The following is a 15,815-nucleotide window of genomic DNA, read 5'->3' as shown; positions in this document are numbered from 1 at the left end:
TAGCTAATTTTTTGTTGCCCAGGCCCAGAATGGACTTCCAGAAGCGGCATCCACACAGAGAACCAGTTGTTCACATGTTTGAATCCCACCAGTGATCATCCATGGTGACATGATTAAATTTCAGACGCTTGGTAACTGACTTATATTTATGACTGTTGCAGTGTCCCTTTTGCAACCTTCTGACAAGCAAAGGCAATGGGGAAGCCAGATTCACTTAACAACTGTGTTATTAACTTAATTGCAGTGATTCACTGAATATTTGGGCCAAGAAACGGGCAAAACTCACTTAACAACTGTCTCACTTAGCAACTGAAATTTTGGGCTCAGTTGTGGTTGAGGATAAAAGATGTTTTATTGTTTGGGCTGCTTAAGGATAAGGATTCCACAGAGATTCATTATTGATATTTGGGTTATTGTTAAATTTTTCCCTTTTGTTTAAAACTTCCATCATCACAGAATGGTCAGAACAAAATCAGCAGTGCTTAGGCCAGTTTTCCTCAGCCTTGCAATTTTAAAACCTTAACTTTTTTGGGTGGTGGTGGGGGCGCGTTCCTTTGTGTTAGGTTTGGCTCCTGGTAACTGCTACAGAAGTAGTTTGCCCTTGCATCCTTCCTAGGGCTGAGAGAGAATGACTGGACCAAAGGTACCCAGCTGACTTCAAGTCCAAGGTAAGACTAGAACTCAGTCTTACCGTTTCTAGTCTGATGCTTTTAACCACCACATCAAATTGTTTTTCTCTCTAAAGTCACAATAACATAATAATTGTGTATGTGCGTGCGTGTAAAATCACAGCAGGAACTGGTTTAGGAAAGCAATATTTATTGGGAACCTTTTCCCCACAAAAAAAAGTCTCTTAAATTGGTCATAATCAGATTTCCTAACCAGATATTACAGTAAACATGTTTGAAGGGTCCAAGGCTCAATTGGGTAAAGTGCTTAGAGCACTATTAAAGTCTTGGCTTCCTTTGCTCTCAGCATCTTTAGTAGTTCTAAACAGAAGAATGTTCTGTTTATCAGTTTATCATGGCATTAAATGTCAAGAAAGGTCATTGATAAGTTCAGCATTCGCCATATTTGAACAAGAATGTACTAAGGTCAGATGATGAAGTTGCCCAACGGATCCACAAGGCGGAGTAACTTCCTCAGAGTTCTTCCCTCTTTTTTAAAATGATCTCCCTAACCAGAGCAGCTATATCCTGCTTGATGTTTTCTATGGGTTCTTCAGGCCTCAAGTATTTCACGACTTTACCTTCAGGGCTGATGAGATATTTCCAGAAATTCCACCTAGGTTCCTTTTTAGAAGCATCTGCAGGAATAAGGTAAGGTAAGACACTTTTAGGTCACAGAGAGCAGGGATGTGATTTGGAAAAAATGTAGCTACTCAGTTGGGATCATGCTTTAATCAATATTAACAGAATGGACGCATTTTATGAACTAATTTGAAACTAGCAGCCTGTACAGGTAGTCCTCGACTTATGACCACAAGTGAGCCCAACATTTCTGTTGCTAAGCAAGATAATTAAGTGAGTTCTGCCCATTTTACAATATTTTTTGCCACAGTTGTTAAATGAATCACTGCAGGTTTTAAGTTAATAACATCGCTGCTCAGTGAATCTGGCTTCCCCATTGACTTTCCTTGTCAGAAGGTCACAAAAGGTGGATTGTATGTCTCTGGGACACTACAATCATCATAAATACATGTCAGTTGCCAAGTATCCGGATTTTGATCACATGACCACGAGGTTGCTGCAACAGTTGTGTGAAAAAGATTATAAGGCACTTTTTTCAGGGCCATTGTAACTTCAAATTGTCACTAAATGAATGTTTGTAAGTCAAGGACGATCTGTAATTAAAAACTGATTTCAGAACAATATGTGAACTCAGTGTCAACTACTCATATTCAGATCTGATAATTTTTTCAGATTTCCCTTCCTCTGGGAGACTTATCATAACCTGTCAATTTCCATTTTATTTCTAGTGACTGTTCCATTATTTCTAGTGATTGTTTTCTCCTTACAGCCTTGATTTTCTTATACTCCCTACATACCTCTAATGACTATGCTTTTCTTCCTCTGTAGAAATTTTTAAAAAACTCTATCCAAAATAAACCAACAGCCTATCCTAAGTTGTATGATATTATGCATCTTGACCAATCCAGAAACTTCAATAATAGCAAAGTATTTAAAAAGTAATAATCAATATAAATAATTACTGTCAGGTTCTATAGTCACAAAGATTAATCTAATTTAATAGAAATATTCTATTCATAATATAAAGCATGGGATAATATCTTTTTGTTAATAAACAAAGACTGACTAGAGAAGAAAAAATTCTGGAAATTTTGCAGAACTGGTAAATTGATACGTTTCTTCTTTCTACTATTAAAAAAAACCATGGATGTTATAAGAAATTGAAATGCCTGTAGTGTTAATTTGATATTTGTGTACTCTTTTTCCCAGAAACGGTCTCTCTAGATAAATGGGGACAGCCATAAATACCTATCAAGTATTTATAGTTTAGTCAATGTTATTCAATGTATAGAATGGAGGCAGAATTGGTGAGCAGTGAAATTACTAGCAGAAGACAACAGAAAATCTAATAAAACTTAGGGGTAGGCAGCCTGTGTCTCCAAGCAATTTTCTTGGGAATTTGTTTAATAATAATAACAATAAAGTTGGAAGGGACCTTGGAGGTCATCTAGCCCAACCCCCTGCTCAGGCAGGAAACTCTATACCATTTCAGACAAATGGCTGTCCAATCTCTTCTTAAAGACTTCCAGTGTTGGAGCATTCACAGCTTCTGGAGGCAGGTTGTTCCACTGATTAATTGTTCTGACTGTCAGGAAGTTTCTCCCTAGTTCTAGGTTGCTTCTGTCTTTGGTTAGTTTCCATCCATTGCTTCTTGTCTTGCATTCAGGTGCTTTGGAGAATAGCTTGACTCCCTCTTCTTTGTGGCAACACTGCTATCATGTCCCCCCTCATCCTTCTCTTCATTAAACTAGACATACACGATTCCAGCAATTGTTCCTTATAGGTTTTAGCCTCCAGTTCCCTAATCATCTTTGTTGCTCTTCTCTGTACTCTTTCTAGAGTCTCAACATCTTTTTTACATTGTGGTGACCAAAACTGAATGCAATATTCCAAGTGTGGCCTTATCAAGGCATTGTAAAATGGTATTAACACTTCACGTGATCTTGATTCTATCCCTCTGTTAATGCAGCCTAGCACTGTGTTGGCTTTTTTGGCAGCTGCAGCACACTGCTGGCTGATATTTAAGTGATTGTCCACTAGGACTCCGAGGTCCCTCTCACAGTTACTACTATTGACTAAGGTACCTCCTAAACTATACCCGTGCATTTGTTTTTTCTTGCCTAAATGTAGAACCTTACTTTTTTCACCATTGAATTTCATTTTGTTAGATAGTGCCCAATGTTCAAGTCTGTCAAGAAAGAAAGAAATATAGTTTGATTTATTTCTAGAGCTGGGAGTGGCTGATCCAAAGTCCCTAGTCGAGCTTGATGGCTTAGACCAAGGGTAGGCAACCTTGGCTCTTTTATGACTCATGGACTTCAACTCCCAGAATTCCTGAGTCAGCAGAATTCTGGGCGTTGAAGTACATGAGTTATAAAAGAGCCGAGGTTACCTACCCCTGGCTTAGGCCAAACTAGAACTCAGTCTACTAGTTTACAAGTTGGTCCCTTTAATACTGTTTTTTAAATTTAGTTGATGTGAACACTGTTCTCTATAATTCTTTATATTTTTCAATCAAGTTTCAGGAATCAAGTCTTTTTGTTTCTACTACATCTGTATATTGCTTCATACAGGACAAATATATAAAGTTTTATTCTTTAAACTTCTTATGTCGCTCTTTTTTGAGAATCTCATCAACTTCACTCAACTGTGACTTCAGTTTGATCCTATTACACCTATACATGTCAGAACAGTTCCAGTGTACCTGGAAGTGCCAGCCTTGAAAAGGCTTGTGTATATTCATAGATTCTCTGCATCAGTGACTGTAAGCCATTTGGTTTTTTTAAAAAAAAAGAATTCTAAAAATATTCTTAGACAGAGTGCACAAGAATAAGCACTGGGTACATAAGCACTTCTTGTTATCCATGTGCAGGTCTTTTGTGATTCAGTGTCAGCCTGTGCTCCCAGCAGCTTGAGTCCGATGAATCTGAAGAGGAGGGGTTTGGAGAGCCGTTGGTGTCAGAGGGAGGCTCTGATGCACTGCAGGACTCTCAGCCTGGACCCTCCAGTCATGTTCCTCATGAGGTTTGCAGAGTTGGCGAACCCAAGAAGTCCTTCACACGACATGGGGTTTGCCAACTCTGCAAACCTCATGAGGAACATGACTGGAGGGGCCAGGCTGAGAGTCCTGAAGTGCATCAGAGCCTCCCTCTGACACCAAAGGCTCTCCAAACCCCTCCTCCTACTCCTCAGATTCATCGGACTCAGCTGCTGGGAGCACAGGCTGACACTGAATCACAACAAGATCCTTCTTGGGGGTTTTGGTATCATTTTGTTAGATATTGCCCAATGTCACTCTTGTCACTAAAATAGTGACAAGAGTCACTATTTTGCAATGTGGTGGTTAGTCATATGCCTGTGCCTTCAAGTCACTTTTTGATTCCTGGTGATTTCCTAGACTAGTGTCTGCAGTTTTCTTGGCAACATTTTCAAGACCAATTTGCCATTGCCTCCTTTGAGGGTTGAGCAAAAAGGATTGTCCCAAGGTTATCCAGCATGCCTGGATAGGCAGAACTAGAACTCACAGTCTCCCAGTTTCTAGCCTGATGCCTTAACCATTACTGAACCAAACTGGCTGTCAGAGATTAGTCGTAGGAGAAGGCAAAGAACTGCACAATTGTAAATAAATATATTCTATTTCAAATTGCAGATTTATCTAGATAGTCCTTTTTCTGGGATTTTTGCTGGTGTTCTGTTGCACTTTTCAAAAACATTTGATGAGATTTAAGTATTAGAAATAGTTTTTTAAATAGAAACTGCAAATCCAATGAATCTGAAGTCTGTATATTTTTCTGCCTAAAAGTAACCCTGCACTAAAAGACACAACATGCAGTTTAAGAGAGACACAAACTTACCTATCAGAAATTTAAACGCTGGTGATGCTTCAGATCCTAGAATTTTTATTTTACTGAAAATGGGGAACGTTACTCCATAATTTGATTTAGCAAAATATATTATCTCATCATTCAGACCTGGCTCCAATTCCCCAAACTGATTGCAAGGAAAGGCCAGCACAGTGAAATGGTATGGTCCAAACTCTCGTTGGAGTTCCTGCAGCATGTTGTAATTTTTTTCTGCGTGCTGACAGTAACTAGCCACGTTTACAACCAGAGCTGCCTTCAGACAAATAGAAAATTAGAAAAGAAATAAAAAAGAAAGCTGATCAAATCATTACTGATAAGTATCTTTCTTTCTCATTTATCTTGGCTATTTCAGTACAGAAAAGTCTAGTGTTTCACAGAAAAGTCTAGTGTTTCACAGATCAGTTTCACTATTAAAAAAATAGACAGCATTTAAATCATAGCTATTAAGTAGAAGCAACTATACAATTCAGACAGAGCAAAGCACTTCTTAGTTCACTTCAGTTTATGTGAATTTATGAAACAAGCTTACTTTCTGCCACTGAAATAAAAGTTTGCCTAGCACTGCACGCATTAGGAACAATCCTAGCATCAATTGTTCAAATGAATGTATGCATTTAGTCACCAAATTCAAGAATTTTAGTCAACAGTGGTTCACTGACACAAATAGGCACCTACTGACTATGCTTACATTTGTGGTCTTTATAATAAAATAAAGAACAATGTAAGAACTGATCTATCAAACCAGACCCTGTTGGTAATTATCAGATACCTCTGCCAAGTTTAAAAATTGAAGCTGATTTAGCCAGATTCAGTTTTTAAAGTTTGCAGAGGCATTTGATAGTTATCAATAGAGTCTGGTTTGATAAGCCAGTTCTTATATTGTCCTTTATTTTATTATAAAAACTGCAAATGCAAGTGAGTTAATGTCTGTTTTTGCAGGGGATATTCCTGGTCCCTAAAATGAGATAGTGGAGAGAATGAACTACTGAAAGTATTCAGTTTATCTATTTATTTTTAACTTCAGTACCTTGGATTTCCATTTCCAAATATTCCTAATATGCTACTATTAAGCAGAAAGAATACAGTGGCAAGTCTGCCTGACCATCTAAAAAAATGGAAATTACTTACTTTGCCTCGATATCTCTCCAAGGACGTGGTTCTTCCTTTCCAATCCTTCACTTCAAAGGAATAAAAGTCTTTGTATCTGGGTTTTAAGAACTTGAGCTGCAGCAGGCCTAGTATGGCTGTGCATAACACCATAGAAATGAAAATAATGAAAACCTTGCTTTTCAGCTTTGAGCTTTTTTGTGGATATGTTGCAAGGGGCAGAGACGGCTCCATTTTGGAGAATTTTTTAGGGGAAGTTTCAACAGGCCTGGAATGTGAGGAGGAGCTGAAGCCCAGCCACAGAAAGCTGAGATTGGAAGAAAGCTGAAGATGGGAGGGAGGGAGGGAGAGAATGAACTCTATTCTGGCTGAATTTTTCATTTTGTTCTGTTGTTCAGATCTGATTGTATAAGAGGCTCTTAAGGATAGGATGCTATTTGTAAAGTATCTATACCAGTGTTTCTCAAACCTTGGCAACTTTAACATGGGTGGACTTCAACTCCTAAGTATGGGTGGCTGGTGAATTTTGGAAGCTGAAGTCCACCCATCTTAAAGTTTCCAAGGTTGAGAAATACTGAACCACACAATCATATTAGGACATTTTAACAGATGTCCCTTTGGCCCCATTGCCCTAACCACACTAAAAACCCTGAGATGGTACATCAGTTTTCTCCAGTCTGGAGCTGTCCAGATACAAATGTTTTGAAGTTCTCATAAACTCCCAATCATAGCAGCTAGCTGGAGCATAATGGGAGTTGATGTGCTATACATCCTATGGGCTGGGAAAGGTGATAATACATTGTAGATTAGTTGTCCATTGTTGGCGATAGTTCCACTAATATGATGAATCCTTCGATGCCACGGGTAGTCTTTGATTTACAATCATTTCTTTAGCAAATGTTTGAACTTATAAGGACACTGACAAAAGTAACTTACGAATGTTACTTGTGCTTACTGCTGTTGCGGCATCCTTGCGTTCATGTGATTGTGATTCTAGCATGCTGGCAACTGGTTCACATGACAACTGGTTCACATGACAATATTGCCCTGCAGTCATATAATTGCCATTTGCCACCTTCCCAGCCAGTTTCTGACCAGCAAAGTCAATGGGGAAGCTGGCAGGGAAAGTTGCAAGCCATGATCACATGTTGTCTGCTTAATAACCACCACAAACATTGTAAAATCAAGTGTGGTCATGCAATGCCTCACTTAACAATGACCACACCACTTAACAGTGAATTTTTCAGCCCCAGTTGTGGTCGTAAGTTGAGGACTACATGGAACTGATCAGCATTTTTCAAACGTAGCAACCTTAACAATTGTAAAGATCAGTTCCCGGAATTCCTCAGCCAGAGTTGAAGTCACACTTCTCATAGTTGCCAAGTTTGAAAAATACTGCAATAAGTTCTTTTTCCTTTCCTCTGTTAAGATAGAAGCATTAACCCTTTGAAGTTTCCTGAGAGTTGTATGTACCCAATTGACCTAGGAATAGCATGCCAGAGTGTCCATGCTTACTGGAGATTTAAGGTGCTCTCTAATATAGTATTTCTCCTTATCTAAAGACAAGTAGAACATAGATGGAGAGTGATCTCCAGCTTGGGCTGGATGGTAAAGCATAAATTAGTATCATTCGTATCCTGATGATAGCTTAGTATACATTGATTTATACAAGTGATATAATGCCAACATTTGCAGGTTTTTGTATGTTATACAATGCAAATTTCAAACAAATTGTTTTTTTATTTAAAATACCTTTACTTCTATTAGATAAAAATCACTTTCAGAAAGCATATTTTTTTAAAAGCTATGTAGAAAAATATATGTCTATGAATGAATATGAAGTTTTCTCAGGACTTTTTTTTTTAAAAAAAAGGCAAATTAATGAGAAATCAAGATAAAGTAAATTTGAAATGGGAAAAATGTGGAACACTAAAATTGAAGAGGACTGCTGGGCTAGTTTTCTCATGCTTTCCTCTTCTGGTTTTAATGCTCTTATTTTATTTTTATATGTTATATGTCAGCACTTTTTTATTATTCATCACCCTGATTGTTTTTATTAGCAAGTAATATCTAAATGCTGTAACTGAAACAAAATAATAACTCCTTCCTGAGCGTTTTCTAGGTGCAATACATATATATATATATATATATATATATATATATATATATATATATATATATATATATATATATATATATATATATATATATATATATATATATATATATATATATATATATATATATATATATATATATATACTGCTCAAAAAAATAAAGGGAACACAAGATAAGACATCCTACTATTAAATACAGTACATTGTGTTGTTTAAGTGTTCCCTTTATTTTTTTGAGCAGTATATATATTTCTTTATTGCATCAAGTTGCATTAAATCACATGAAGCCCACTTGCAGTCTTTCTACTTACACTGAGATGGTAGTACCAGCAAAACAATGCTGGATAGGAACAGTAGGCACGGTTTCTCCCATATACGATCATTTTACCGAGATGAAAGTAATATTTTCATTATCTGAAACTGCATCTGCCTAAAATAAACTTTTAAATACTATTGTTATAATAATAATTACTTTATTGGATTGCTGAAAACAGATTCGAAATTGGTTGTTGTCTTGTTGAAAACACCTTCCAACCAAGAACTCCTATTCATACCTAAGTTTAAAAGCTGCAGAGTGAAGAAGCTGGCTTCCTAAATGCCAGCTGTTAGTTGCCCACTTTCCACAGGATGGCAGCAAATGTTCAACAGAAATCAAGCAGATCAAACATTTCTACGGTAGGATGTCCCTTTTCCATTTCAGAAGGTGGGCCTGATGGATCTGAGTATGAGACACACTGAGATGCTGTCAAAGTGAAGACATAAGAAAGTCTTGGCTGCTTTCAAATGTTGTTACTAAATGATAATGTTTAATATAACAACAGTTAAACAATTGCCTCTTAATCATATGAACACTGGCTGCAAATGATAAGAATTTGAATTTAGTTTTGTCTAGCGCAACAGGTCTTACTTCTGATGCAGTTCACTGACATGCTTCCTAAAAAGCATGCAGAGCTTTTGATTGGGACATGGCAGCCAGGCAGTGGGGACAAGACTCCGCCCTCACACCCTGTCACGTGCAGATGATGCACCATGGTGCTGGTGGGCCAGCTGGGTGATCTGCAGTGGGCTGTGGAGGTGGTGAATGGCCCTGCAGGTGGGCAGGGGGCAGGGCGGGGGGTAGTTTTTGGGCACTTGGTCTTTAAAGGGTTCTCCATCACTGTAATAGACTAACTTCTATCCAGTTAGGTCAGACTTTGACTTTTCCTATCCAACTCCAGATTTAATCAGTGCTTGGTAGCCCTCTTATTTCTGTAGTGCTGATTTCCCTAATTGTTCTCTCCCATCAAAGCAATCAATTTGGCCATCTCAGCAAGTTTCATCGTATTCACAATCCATTCCTTCACTGTGGGTAAAGTCCAAGCTTTCTACCTTTCTCGACTCACATCTGGTTGCTTAACGACCATTTGAAGTTACAATGAATCCTGAAAAAGGTACCTTATGACCCTGTTTCAAAGGTTCTGATGTCTGTTCCTCCTGTAGTCACATGGCTTTATTTTGGGTGCTCAACAACCAGCTCACATTTATGGCTTGTTGTGGTGCTCTGTGATCCCATGATTGTGATTTATGATATTTTTGTGGGAAACCAGCATTTACTTCTGTTTCTGACAAAAAAAACACCCCATAGTAAACAAAAGCACAGCATTTGCTTAATGTCTGGTGCAAAAAGGTCGAGTCATGGTGCCAAAATTGGGTTTGATCATGTGACCCACTTTACGATGTTCATGACTTACAACCATAATTGGAGCTTCAATTACAGCCATAAATCAAGGATTACCTATATTAATCTCATTTGTGTATTTAAAAAATCCATGATTTTTTTCTAGCTGCTTATCCATCATTCCAAAATAAAAATATCTGGCTTCAGTTGTATATGAATCTTTCAAATATTCTGTACTGTTAATTGGCTTTTTTACATGTCCACCAAACATGAGAAAATGCCCCTTCTTTTTTATTATATTCCCAGCATATGTTTGAGGAACTTTTATACATTCTGTCTTTCAGTGTCTTCTAAGATATATCTTAAAGTTTCTTTCAGCGATCTCTTAACATTTATTAATACCATTCACTTGTATGAAATAAGTAAAACAAGTGTTACATACCAATCCCCCGGGTGCCTTCCATCCTAACGGGGAAACCCTAACCCGGCAGCCGTTGACAGTTGACAGCTGTCAAAAGGCTGCTGGAAGAAATCATGCATGCGCACAAGCCTACAGGCAGCCATTGACAGTGACAGCTGTCAAAAGGGCTACCGGGAGCATTCACGCATGCGCCAAGACCGATCCAGCTGACAGCCGCCGAAGCTGTCAGAACGCCAGTTCCCAAACAGGTCCACCAGCCAGCCAGCCGGTCAGCTGGCGGATTCCCCAAGCAGCCGAGCTAGCACAGCCCCCAGGAGCTGTCAGACTGCCGGAAGGCTATTGGCTGCCACCCTAGCGGCGGGAAAGCACGGTTCCCTGATTGGTCGTTATGTTTGACAGTTCTCTATATAAAGCCGGTTTCATGCGCCTGTCAGCTGTCCGGAGCTGAAGCCAAATAAACGCCTGAAACCCTGCCTGCCGCCTCCCTCTCGTCTTTCGTGGAACAATTCACCTGGCGACAAGGATGGGATTCCGGTACAACAGAGCTGACCCTTGAGCTAAGTCACGACCAGAAGGAGTCCCGATCCCTCCAGCCTGCTAAGTCACTGCTGAAGTCGCTATCTGAGGGCAAAGGGACCCTTCTGCAGCTCGAACGGTACCGTGGACCCACGCCATGGCCAACCTAGGTCACATCAGGGAGTTCGACGTCCGGCATCCCGAGGGATGGGAGTCGCACTGGGGGCAGGTCGAGGGCTACCTCGTCGTCAACAAAATAACGGAGGACCGCCACAAAGCCGCAGCCCTACTGTACCTCAGCAGTCCTGCCATCTATGACATCGCTGTAGGGCTCTGCAGCCCGGACCCCGTCGCTACGATTCCATATGCTGAGCTGACCAAATGCCTCAGCAAGCATTTTATGCCCCGACGGTCTGAATTGTATTGGCGGCCCCACTTCGCTCGCCGACGCCAGCAACCGGGCGAAGCATCCACAGCATTCATCGCGGGGGTGCGCCACGCCACCCGCAGATGCCAATTTCCGGACCTGGAGGACCGCATTAGAGACCAAATCATCGCTGGACTTTTAAACGAGCAGCTCCAGCGGAAATTGGTGGCCAAGCCCACGATGGATCTCGCTGAACTCACACTAGAGATCATGGCCTATGAGGACAGCCATCGTGAGGACTCCCCTGTGTTCAGAGGCAGCCCCAACAGGTCAGTACATCAGGCCTGGGAGCCAGACAGCGAATCCCCGGAGGCCGGCGCTGGTGTCGACGCTATCATCCCCCGGTTCAACAGGATGGTCGCCGACCATGAGGGAAACCGCAGACCGACCAAGCCAGGGGGTTTCGGCCCAAAAGCCATCACCACCGGGCCCAGGGCCAAGTGCGCCAGCTGCGGCGGAGCCCACGCCAGAGCTACTTGCCGTTTTAGGAACGCCACAAGCCACGGATGCGGGAAGTCCGGGCATATCCGCTCCGCGTGCCGCAGCCAAAACCGGGAGACCCTCCACGAACTTGAGGAAATTCCGGCAGATCTTCGCGAAGAACAATTGTATTAGGCATGCAACGTCGGCCCCCTTCCATCCATCATCCAACGGCCTTGCTGAGGTTATGGTAAGGGCCACCAAAGATGCCCTCCAAAGGATCATCACGGGAGATTGGCACCGTCGCCTGGCACAGTTCCTCCTGGCTCACCATGCTACACCCTGCTCCTCCACCGGAAAAACTCCTGCTGAACTACGATGGGGCCGCCGATTGGTGACAAGGCTGGACAGACTTCACCCCGACAGACCAGCAGCCGAAATGGTCGCCAACGCCCATCCAAGGACATTCTCCCCGGGACAAAATGTCTGGACTAGGGACTATAGGGGAAGGGACAAATGGATCCAGGGAGTCATCCTGGACCAAACAGGGCCCTTATCCTACATGGTGGACACCGGAAAGGGACCCGTACATCGCAGACACGCAGACCAGCTCCGGCCCAGGTCACCCCCAAACACTCCCCTGCGCCCATCTTCTGAGGAGCCAGAACCATTTAGCAACATCACCCCTAGCGAACCACAATCACCCCAGGACATACAAACCCCACCCTTGCCTCCCCAGGAAGTAACTCCAACGGCGCCACACTCAGAAGTGGAGGGGCCCCTCCTCCGCCGTTCCAGCAGGACCAGACGGCCCCCCGCCTACCTCGCGGACTTTGAGTGGACTGGGAACATGCCGACGCAAAAGAGTTCCGTTGAAAATGTTTGTTCAAAAAGTTTAGTTAAAAACATTGTTAAAGATCTCATTTCGGGGGGTGGGAAAGGGGTGTTACATACCAATCCCCCGGGTGCCTTCCATCCTAACGGGGAAACCCTAACCCGGCAGCCGTTGACAGTTGACAGCTGTCAAAAGGCTGCTGGAAGAAATCACGCAAGTGCACAAGCCTACAGGCAGCCATTGACAGTGACAGCTGTCAAAAGCGCTACCAGGAGCATTGACGCATGCGCCAAGACCGATCCAGCTGACAGCCACTGAAGCTGTCAGAACGCCGGTTCCCAAACAGGTCCACCAGCCAGCCGGCCGGTCAGCAGCCGAGCTAGCACAGCCCCCAGGAGCTGTCAGACTGCTGGAAGGCTATTGGCTGCCGCCCTAGTGGCGGGAAAGCACGGTTCCCTGATTGGTCGTTATGTTTGACAGTTCTCTATATAAAGCCGGTTTCATGCGCCTGTCAGCTGTCCGGAGCTGAAGCCAAATAAACGCCTGAAACCCTGCCTGCTGCCTCCCTCTTGTCTTTCGTGGAACAATTCAACAAGGAACCAGGTATATAGATGAACAGTTCAGAAAACATTAAATTCAGTATTAATTTTCATAACAAAGACTCTCAAACCCTTTTCTAACACAGCATAGGAATTAGAAGCCCACTAAGGAACTTCTAGGTGTGGCTGCAGGGAGGAATAGCTATACAATATCTGAAACAGCCTTTTGAAGGGGTGAAATTTTAGTTCATGTAATCTATGAGCTAGCATATAATAAAAGAGAAGGTTTTAAGTAGTTGCCTTTCTTGCCCCTAGTTATCTTTTATATAGAGAAACCAAGAACTGATTGTGGGGCCTTTTGCACCCAGAGCATATGCAAAATAGCACATAGTGGAAACCTTTCCACTATATGCTTGTATAGATGCTTCATCTTTGTTCTTTCAGAGTGAGAAGTTCACACCCACATTCTTTCCCATGTCTTACAAATATTGATCATTGACTAAAATAGGAGTTGTCCTTCAAGAAAATAAAGCATATAGTTCTATAAGAAAGACAGGTGTCTTTGGAAAAGCATGGAGCACATTCTTTTGAATGTTAATGAGGTGCACACATTTGGTAGTGAACTTTATACCTGCTTCAATTCCTAATATGCTTTCTCCAAATTGAATGGGCTACAGCTCCCAGAACTTCCCAGCCGGCTTGGCCACTGCTGATGACTTGGGGAATTGGATCATAGAAACAGAAAGGCATCCAGATCAGAGGAGATTATTTATACTATGTCAGTTCACAATAAAAAAACCCCCTGATATTTGTCTATGCTAGCTGTCAGTGCTAGGACTTAAGTCAGCAGATTGAGAAAATATAATCTAGCACCTTAAGTAATTATAATTAGAATATTAGCCATGTTTTCAGTAATAACCAAGTACTACTGTGTGATAGTTTGTCCACAGTTGTTTCTTAGATTTTTTTTTTCATGAACCCCTTTGACATGTATTCAAACTGTTGCATAGATCAGAGGCACAAAAGGTGGTGTGATGTGGGAAGCCATTTCCTGAAACGATGTATGGGAATTAAAACCAGCATCTCATCAGGGAAGTAGTTTACGTCTTCTTGGTTTTGTGGTTACAAGTTTTACATTGAAAAACCCCTGTAGACAAAATTAATAGGTTTGACAAATATAGAAAGCATTTTCGCGAAGAAAAGAAAAATGACATTGGAAAAATGGAACCCCTGAATAGAATGAAAAATGGAAAGTTTACTGAAGCTCAAACTTTATAACATTTCAAAAATAAAGCTTTAATATCTGAATTAAAATAAATATTTGGCTTAACCATGAACCATCATTTGCTGCAGCTAACATTTATTTTCTTATTGTTATATTTTAATCCAATCTATTAGAGGAGTTTATTGAGCAGATTGTGAAAATAATACTTGTCTTTAAACTCTTATTCCTCCCAAGAAGCATCTAGAGATCTACAACTGTTCTATAAGCATTCCTAAAAATTGTGAAATGTCAGGAAAATTGAAGTGTTTTATTTAATTTCAGTTGGGGAGAGAACCACTGGTCCTCATTCCATCACGCTACTTCCAAACTAAACAGAACATCAGTTTAACAAATGCAACATAAAGATTCCAGTTAGAAGTTATTTTCCTGTCAATTAACCAGTACTTATAACACTGGCACTTTAGGATGAAGGAGGATGTAAGACATTGCTGCTTTAAGCATGAACTATTGTAAATTTTTATTACATATCCTAAAACATAATAGTTTGTGAAGACTGAGATGTTTACATCTTCTGTCTTAAGAGAGGCATTGTAAAATATGTGTAATAGCCATAGATTTATAGGGGAACGAAAAATAATAATAATAAACTTAGTAACTCAGATGAGGGATCTGCAAAATTCATATTCTGTGACTAATGAATCCTGGAAATTATAGACATTCTCAGAGCTATTTTATTTTGAGATTATGATTGAAATATTTATTTATTTATTTATTTATTTATTAATGGGACTTATATTCCGCCCTATCTCCCGAGGGACTCAGGGCGGCTAACAACAACAAAAATTAAAGGTTTCTGTACAGTAAATTAAAATTTAAAATTGAAATAAATTAAAAATTAGAGTTAAAATTGTAAACATAATTAAAATCCCTGTCAGTCCAGGTGGAAAAGGAGTGTTTTGAGGTCGCGGCGAAAGGACCGGAGATCTTGGGCCATCCAAAGCTCAGGGGGGAGCTGGTTCCACAGGGCTGGCGCTCCCACAGAGAAGGCTCTTCCCCTGGGGGTCGCAAGCCGACATTGTCTAGCCGACGGTACCCTGAGGAGGCCTTCTCTGTGTGAGCGTACTGGGCGATGGGAATTCGTTCCCGGCAGCAGATGGTCCTGCAAGTATCCCGGGCCTAAGCCATGTAGGGCTTTAAAGGTAAGTACCAGGGTATTTCTATTTTAGAGCCAAGAAATTAAAAGACGCTTGCTCCTGGGGAGGAAAGCTATGGCAAATCTAGACAGCATACTAAAAGCAGACATCACCCTGCCAACAAAAGTGCATACAGTCAAGGCTATGGTTTTCCCAGTTGCAATGTATGGCTGTGAAAGTTGGACCATAAGACAGGCTGAGCACCAAAGAATTGAAGCCTTTAAACTATGGTGCTAGAGAAGACT

At 41.1% G+C, this 15,815-nt stretch overlaps 1 protein-coding gene across 1 annotated transcript; it reads right to left on the bottom strand.

The window, feature by feature from the left end:
* Positions 1 to 812: 812 nt before the first annotated feature.
* GPX8 (glutathione peroxidase 8 (putative)) lies at positions 813 to 6,454 on the bottom strand (the record flags this gene model as incomplete). The annotated part of the gene is made up of 3 exons (XM_081321113.1): positions 813 to 1,306; positions 5,105 to 5,366; positions 6,242 to 6,454. 3 exons carry the CDS (start codon positions 6,452 to 6,454, stop codon positions 1,143 to 1,145), a joined length of 639 nt encoding a protein of 212 aa, XP_081177239.1. The 3' UTR covers positions 813 to 1,142.
* Between the last annotated feature and the right edge of the window lie 9,361 nt (positions 6,455 to 15,815).

This window comes from Vipera berus, assembly GCF_964194415.1.
Source record: "Vipera berus genome assembly, chromosome: 2".
Taxonomy (NCBI): domain Eukaryota; kingdom Metazoa; phylum Chordata; class Lepidosauria; order Squamata; family Viperidae; genus Vipera; species Vipera berus.
Note: the sequence above shows the minus strand (reverse complement) of the source record. Positions and strands in the feature narration are given on the sequence as shown.